Below are 9177 nucleotides of genomic sequence, written 5' to 3' on the forward strand. Positions count from 1 at the left end.
CATTCATAAACAACCAATCACAAACCAGTTCTAATTACCATCGGCATTTTCCGACGTTTTCATAGTAACTAATCAGAACGCAACAGCTAGTTACATTATAACATGTAATAAATAACCAACGAGGCTGTAAATATAGCTGATATATCCCGAATTCGAACCCGGAAAACAAACAAACCAAAAACCAATCAACATGTAGATAGTCAACCAAAAAAGAAACATGGGATCACGAGGCCAATATTAACATACAACAACGAGATTTTTCAATTCAATTGATCTTGACACCACAAAAAAGAAAAAAAATTATCAAATAAATTATTAAATTGTTAATTTCACACAACCACTATATACTACTGTTTGTATTTCCTGATGCCAATCCCATAATTCCAAGAGACAAAAACGGGTTTCATTTTCTCTCGTCCAATCTAGCTATGACAGCTATGAGATATTTCATGATATTTCATTTAAGGCCGGCTATAATATATAATTTTCCAGGTGTGTCTCTATATTTCAGATCTCTCTCTGTTGGTTTTGATATAAGTTTCCAGTTAGAGAGAGAGCCGATGATTGATGGTAAAGAATTTTCTAGAAAAAACAAACATAAATAAATATTTATTTATTTGTCGACAACTAAATCATCGTTTATAGACTACGCTACTGCTTTTTTACGGTGAGAGAAAAACGTCTCGTAAAACACTCGCACAATGAATAGTGATGTATCGTTTCCACGATTAGCGCTATCCGCCATCTATTTTTCTTATGCCGTTCTTTACACAAACGAGGATCGTTTAATATTGGATATGTGTGTAACGAGTTGGGGAAGAGAAAAATAATGTCTCCCCGGAGGATTGTCTGGACATCTACTGAACTTCGAAGTGTGCAGTGGCGTATCATCGAAACGAATGCCTTTCGCTGCCATAATAAACCACACACACACACACACGTGTGTATTTACACTTAGATATCTTTCTTTTAATGTCGAAAGTCGAAATACTTCATTTCTATGGTGTTAAGATGATGTCTTTGTATACGTGTGTATTTGGAACGAGGGCCATCTGTAGATGACGATTATTCATAAACAACATGCCAACCTTGGCTTCTTCGAGAATTGAGTCATCGGCAGTTCATTGTGTGTGTGTGTTCATTTTCAACGAGTTTGCCGACTCTTCTTTTTGACGAGTCCAATATATAACTCTTTACGAAGATAGAAATATTTAACTGATTTTTTTTTTTGGAAATGAATGCCGTTTCTTATATCTTCAACTTCAAATTTTATAAATTTAATTTTTTTTATAATTTTAATTTCATTACTTTTGATAAAAAATTAAATTCTATCTTGGTTTTGTGTGAACTATGTGTCATATTTTTATAATATTTAATTTTATATTTTGTGATTTTTTCTTGTTTTTAAAATATTTACTTTGTTTTATTTTTGAATTCTTAATTTACTTATTTTTTAAATTTTAATTTTTCCCTATTTTTTAAATTTTAATTTTTCCCTATTTTTAAATTTTAATTTTTCCCTATTTTTTAAAATTTAATTTTGTATTATTTTTAAATTTTTAATTTTGTCGCAAAAAATTTCGTTCTTTGAATTTAATTTAAAATTTTTTCACATTTTAAATTTTTTTTTCTTTTTTTCACATTTTTTTATTTTTTCCCCATTTTTTTCTTATTTTCAAATTTTTAATTTTTTCTTTTTAAATTTTCAATTTAGCTTCATTTTTTAATTTTTTCTTTTTAAATTTTCAATTTAGCTTCATTTTTTAATTTTGTCATATTTATAAATTGTATTTTTAATTTAACTTTCTTTACATTTTTTGTATTTAGAAATTTACTTTGTTTCAATTTTTAAGAGTTTACTTTAGGATTTAGTCATTATTAAAATCACCACTGGGATTTCATCATTGTTTTTTTTTGGATTTCCTCAAATTTTTTAATATTAAATTTTCTTTTGATCTTAAATTTTGTCTGCATATTACGTTACTGTCCAAATCCGAACTGTGACATCTGCGAAATAATTGGCCACTTCGCATATTGCCCAGAGTTCAGACTCCAAGTCGGTCAGACTTCGCGAAATGACCGAACAGTTTATACCATTTCAAGAAGATGCTATACTTCGGACACGGACCATTACATGAAAAAAAGACCAAACACTAAATCTACATTTTATTATAATGGAACTAAAAAATTTCGATCACTTTTCTATAAATTCGAATTTCATCTCAATTTTTCTTTCAGATCAATGAAATAAATTTTATTTTCTGATTTTAGTTTTTCAAATACTATTTATACAAAGTTTTCCATCACGATTTCATTATCAATTTTATCGCATTTTTCGAATACTCGTTTCAGACTATCTTCAGATTTTACCCTTTTGATTTAAATTTCCTCTAATTTTTAGATTTCACTTCACTTTTCAATTTTCTTCTTCTATTCAAGTAAAATCTTGATGCTTAAATGATTTAAATTTTGTGTTTCTCTTGAACCTCAATTTGAATTTCATCTCACCTTTGAAATTCAATTTTTGTTTTTAATTTTTAGTGTATTACCATTTTTTTTTAATTTTGAATAACACCTGGTTTTTGAATTTTATTTAAATTTGATTTTTATCACAACTCTTTCGAGTTTTCTTTTTTTTAGTTTGACTTCAATCTTTTCTCTAGCTCTATCCAAATTTTTTGAAATATAAATTTTCTTTCTTAAATGTAAATTTCTCCTTAAATTCTAACGCATATTTTTAATTTAATTAGATTTAAATAAATCTCAATGTTGTTATAATTTCGCATTCAGTTCGGTAATAACAATTTTTCTTATTAAAATTTTATTTTATTTATTAATAATTTTTTGAAATATAAAATTTTTTTGGTTTATTAAAACGTTATTTAAAAATAACAACAAAATTCAGAGACGAAGGTGATTTCTCAAAGAAAGAATTAATTCAATGCACTTCTTCCCGCCGTGGAAATTAACGACATACACTTTTCACACCAAAAGATTTTACACAACACCATGCGTGCCGCTTTATTATGTAAATACCATATGTGTATGTCGACGTGCAGCCACAGATCTTATTAATTATCCGCAGATAATTACTGAGTCACGGATTATAATTAACCATCAATACCGGGCTTCAATGTAGAATGGATAGGCCTTCTAACCCTCTATATCTAACACCGTTCAAACTAGGTTTGTGTACTCACACACGCAGACGAGGAAGACATGAAAATTGATAACTATCGATAATTAATTGCCGATAATTAATATCTGAAGAGATAAAAATAAAAAAAAGAAGAAAAAAAACCTCCATGGGTGGCGGAAATGTAATGCCCAAGTAGCAACAAGTTGTGGTTCGAAATAGGAGGTTCCCTATCGGAACTAGAGCCGACTCCTCTAGGCCATGATGTATGCGTGTTTGTTTTCTCGCGCATTTTTCAATAGCTTTCAACTATTATTATTTCCTATTATAAAGCGGATTGCATTCATCAATAAAAAATGACATAAATCACCTCGACTCTGGGAAACTGAAAGGATTTCTCGATCAGAAAACAACACTATAACGGATTCTCTTTTGTATAGAGACATTGTTTCTAATTGTCGAAGACATGAAGCAAATGTCACCTCAAAAAGTCACCACTCCAACTGAGAGCCCCTTCTCACGCGGAGATATGATCTCCTCGTCACTCAATCGATCTTCAGTAGCCTGGAGACCAGGAGACTGGGCGACTCGAATTGCTCATTTTCCCTCAAACTGTGCAACTGAAAAAAAATCAAAATCTAGGAAACTGAGTAAAACTGTGATGCAGTTCTTAGTTCACTACCTTCACACGATCACAAGAGCAAGGCCGCATCAATGAGTTCGGAGGCCCCAAGAGACCAAAGATTTTTTGCGGCCCCTTGGATCTAATTCGTTAAAAATATTAAGGGGGGTACTGGAAGGGTCAGCACCCAAAGAGACGCAAATAATTGTATGAAAATTCAGAACCGGAACTAATTTCAATTCAGAATTAATGAGAGACAATTTTCAGATTTGATGACAATTTTGTATTGATGAGAAAAATAATTTCGAAGTAGCTAAAAAAACAGAATTAATGAAAATAATACTTTCATCATTGTTGGAAATTCTGAATTCTTTAAACACAGGAACTTATATTGAAAATATAGAATTAATGAACCAAAAGAAAATTTCAGAATTAATGAATCAAAAAAAATTTCAGAATTGATGAGTGGGGAATAGTTTTGGGCCCGTTTGACTCAGGTTCATGTTGGCCCGTTCGTTGAGACGCCGCTCCACAAGAATGAGAAATATTTCTATAATCCAGGATACTGGAATAGCAAGGAGCTGCCTGAGTTGCCAGTCTACGTGAGTCACTTAGATTTTCTAGTCGCCAATACTCTAATATCTCAGTCAAGGCCGCAACTACATACTTTGTCAGTCGAGGCAAGAACGCATTCTGGCACCCCACCCCCCCCCCCCCCGTGTTATCTAAAAGGTGCAGTTAAAATGTAAATTCGTCGCTCCAGGGCAACAGATCCGCTTGCCCCCCCCCCCAGTTGCGGCATCCAGACGCGTTGGGTCGTCTGGATACCGAATCTTCTGGTATCTAGGCAACATCAGTATCCCCGTGTGAGGAGGACTTTCGCGTACCAACCAAACGGTAAAAAAAAAGCCTTTCCGAATTCTTTCTACTCTCTTATCAGTTTCACTCAAAATATTTCTACAACTTCCTATAACAACAGTTAAAATTACAAATCACTTTGGTTCTCATTTCATTTTCAGGGGAAGGGACAGTTTCATTTTTAAGAATAATAATTTCATTTTCAAGAAGGATAACTTCATTTCTGGGAAGGATTTAATTTTTAATGGGGTTCGAGAATGGAGTCATTAACAGTGAATGTTTTTTTCATTTCTCTTTATGTTTCTTACCATTAAATAAATTCTTCATATGTTTGCTATTATTTCAGTTTTCTATCATGTGTTTTGAAACTTAATTTGCTGTTTTTAAGACCACTTTGAATAACTGATTTTTTTCTCTTCATGTACTTCACCAATATCCTTTCATTCTTTTATTTTTCCTCTCTCGCTGATACCACGTTCTTCGCAAGTTTCAAACCAAGAGCTTCTTGCTTTACATTAAATGCACCCATTACGACGGGCAAGGTTTCCGCAAGACCCTAAACTTTTGCGGAGAAAATAAAATAACGAAACATTAAAACTTCTAATAGTGTCAAATTTGAATTGCCTTGGTCCTCAAGACCCTGAGACCAGCTTGATGGCACGATTGTCCGAAACTATGATCACTATTCCAAGAAATGGATGATATATTGGACTGTGGTATATATATTCATTCATAAGACAAGTTTTTAGTATAGGTTCCTCTTTTTTTTTTATCAGCATCACCTGCAATGAGTAAGTTTTTTTTTCTTTTTCACTATCCTCTTGGATTTAATGGTTTTCTCTTTTTACAGAAGTGAATGAATGTCCTTCATTTTCCAAGTTGTTCGACAGCTTTGGGCTTTTTAGAAATGTATCATATAAGAGAGAGAGAGAGAGAGAGAGAAGACTTTGCAGGTGTCAGTGCCCTAAAGCAATCGCCATAAAAATAAAACGATGATCGTAAAGCTGTTCCGTCGATTCGACAACTTTTTTTTTCACCGATGACACCATTCGGGAATTTTCCAGAATCGCGTATTCTCATGGAAATTAGCCTTTGAATCTTATACAATGGCCAACACGTTGCAGGCCTTCGAGTATCAATGAGGACATAAAGATCACATGTACAATAAAATATATATACCTGCTTCATATTACCATCTTCAACTATCGCGGCCATTCTATTCCTTTTGGAACATAATTATTAATTGGCTGCATTTTTCCCATTTAGACATACTTTCAATGAATGTTTTTCACATTTATGGAAAACGTTGAAACTGAACAAGAAAAGTGAAAATTCGGCAATAAATATTTGAAAGAAGATTAACTTTTTTGGTATAAGGAATCATCCTCGAAAATCTTGTTTGGTTATAATTTCATTTTGAAATAATCCGTGGTGTTTGGTCAGAACATGATATCTCCAAAAAGTGGTTTTTTTTTATCTAAAAGTAAGTCTTGCTAATTATAACTAGAGGTGAGATAAATGCACAAATACGTGCGTACGGCTAAACAACATGCTGATGTATGATATTTTCATTTGTATTTGTGTGTATGCTTTATTTTTGATTTTTAAATGACAATGAAAATGCTTATATCTCAAAAATGTGATTTGGTGTTATGTTCTGACCAAGCACCACAGATTATTCTATCATGATAATCACTAGAGCCCAGATTATATGCATATGCATTTGCATATCTGCCCGTTTTTAGCATAAATGCATATAAATGTATAAAATCAAAGAATTGTCAGAGTAAGCGCATACTTTTCACTGTTTATTTGAGCTCAATCACTGTTTTTATAATTTTTAAAATAAATATTGCTCGTAATATTTTCATAACATCGGTTTTTCTTTTTTTCCGCAGGTGGGAGATTCATAATTAATAGAGATGTTTGTCATTCTGTATTTTCCGAACATCAGCCTTTCATTGCAACGCTATTTATACAGATATGTCAAAATTGTTCGATTTCTTTTTAGAAATAGTGTCAAAAGTCTTTAGTAAATGTTATTTCGCTGCTAAGCAGCTACAACAAACTACCAATTCGCTAAAAATTCCGCAGACGAATGTGGATGAGGTGTATGTCTGATTTAGTAGTAGCTACAACAAACTAGAAATTAGAAATGCTCGAATAAAAAAACACGTTATTTGCATATTGAGTATATACATATGTGAGGATATTTTTTTGTAAATGAATATGCACTATAAGAAATAGAAAATATGCATTTTAAAAGCATATTTGCTTTTTTTGCAAGGTGATTTTTAAAAAAAAGTCTCATTTTCGGTGTATTTCGGAATTTTTAAATCTTCACATTTTTGAGTGCATATTTTAGAGTATATTTCGTCACTTTTAAATGCATATAACCCGGACTCTAATAATTGCAATTATTAGTAATGACAATTTTTCTCACATCTATTTTTCAAATGAATTGTTTTTAATCATCGAAAAATTATATTAAAATTCTGATATAATTGATTCTTTTTTTTTTATGAGAAACTAATTTAATTTCTATGTTTCTTATTTAAAAATTGTTATTACAGTTCCATCAAGTTTCCATTACATTTTTTATTACAGTTCAATCAAATTATCCTCATTACATTAAGTAGAATAGTTTCAAATTGATTTTCATCAAATTTTAATGGAATTTTTTATGGAATCGTGAATTACTTTAACTTTACATTAAAAACCTCATTACATATTCGTTATACGTTTTTATTAAATTCTTCCTTTACATTTTCATTTGAAGCTCATTAAATTTTAATTCACATTTCCATTATTAATCTCACTCAATTTTTATTTCATATTTTCATAGAAATTTCATTACATTTTCATTAAATTCTATTTTCACATTTTCATTGTTCAAAAAGTTCTTTTTCAAGCTCTTTCAACAAATTTTTTCATGTTCATTTAATACTTTTTTGCACGTTCATTAACTTAATTTTTCAAACTTATTAAGTTCTTTTTTCATGTTCATTAAGTTCTTTTTTTTTCATGTTCATTAAATTATTTTTCCTGTTCATTAAATCCTTTTTTTCATGTTCTAAAAATTCTTTTTTTCATGTTCTAAAAATTCTTTTTTTCATGTTCTAAAAGTTCTTTTTCAGCTAATTCAATTCTTTTTTTCATGTTAATTAAATTTTACTCACATATTTATAATATTAATTCTTATTTCACATATTCATTAAATTCTTATTTCACATATTCATTAAATTCTTATTTCACATATTCATTAAATTCTTATTTCACATATTCATTAAATTCTTATTTCACATATTCATTAAATTCTTATTTCACATATTCATTAAATTCTTATTTCACATATTCATTAAATTCTTATTTCACATATTCATTAAATTAAATTCTTATTTCACATATTCATTAAATTCTTATTTCACATATTCATTAAATTCTTATTTCACATATTCATTAAATTCTTATTTCACATATTCATTAAATTCTTATTTCACATATTCATTAAATTCTTATTTCACATATTCATTAAATTCTTATTTCACATATTCATTAAATTCTTATTTCACATATTCATTAAATTTCCATTTTACATTTCGTTTAAAGTTTCTTTAAAAAACTCATAACAATTGCATTCCAAAAAAAATCAAATTAAATTTCATACATTAATTATATTTTAAAATTTTCAAAAAAGCTAAAAAGAAATTATTCTCGAGTTAAAATTTATAGAAACAATTTGAATTTAACTAATTGGTTCAAAGTATTTCAAATTTAAACACCTCATTACAGCAAAACAAACTAATAAATTAATAATTGTTAATAAATAACAGAGCCTAATTATTAAATCATTATATAAATTGATTAATGAATTTTTTGATCATAAAAATACGTATAATATTTGTAAAATTCCAAACATACCTGAAATTAGCATGCGGATAAAATATCCAGAACGCGTAAAACACCATCTGAAGACGTTTATAAAAAGTCCGTAGAAACGTCATGGTTTATTATCATCATCTCACATCATGGCACTTATTGTCACACACCCGTCTCGCCGCATCATGTTAAAATCATGTCGATTACGTATTTAAGTTATCACAATAATTATGATATCGGCTTCGCGATTCGAAATTAATATCCGTGGTCGATTATTGATGGATAATTAATCCGATAATTATTGATTATGTTACGGAGGCGCACATGATTGTTTCTCCGTCATTCCTCCACATTGAAAAGAAGATGATGTTGCTCTGGAACGGACATGTGCGTGTTTATTGCGCCCGCCCCGTTTTATTTTTGTCCACCGAAAAGTTTCGAACCCAACTCCCCTTCACGTTGCCGCACAGGTTACGTCTGATTGGCTATTCACCTGCTACCACGTGACCTGATCTTTCCTTAATTGGACGTCGATATTGGCCTTCTTTTTTATATATACGTATATATATATATATATATATATATATTCCTATCATTATTACGGTAAGGAAGTAAATCGTTGTTGCGGTTCTGTTATATATGTGGTAATGATAACTATCGATAATTATATATGAAAGATATG

General features: G+C 30.1%; 1 protein-coding gene across 1 annotated transcript in view; it reads right to left on the minus strand.

Annotated features, from left to right (window-relative positions):
- The window catches only part of LOC149084534 (protein Wnt-7b-like), a 76404-nt gene extending 67493 nt beyond the window's left edge, over positions 1-8911 (minus strand). The window contains exon 1 of the mRNA XM_089234951.1: positions 8538-8911. Coding sequence (XP_089091077.1) covers positions 8538-8620 — 83 coding nt within the window. The 5' untranslated portion in view covers positions 8621-8911. The remainder of the gene's footprint in view (positions 1-8537) is intronic.
- Positions 8912-9177: the final 266 nt, after the last annotated feature.

Source organism: Pholcus phalangioides, unplaced genomic scaffold (genome assembly GCF_987345545.1).
Source record: "Pholcus phalangioides strain wild (caught in Gottingen) unplaced genomic scaffold, Ppha-v1.0 ptg000008l_1, whole genome shotgun sequence".
NCBI classification, from domain to species: Eukaryota; Metazoa; Arthropoda; class Arachnida; order Araneae; family Pholcidae; genus Pholcus; species Pholcus phalangioides.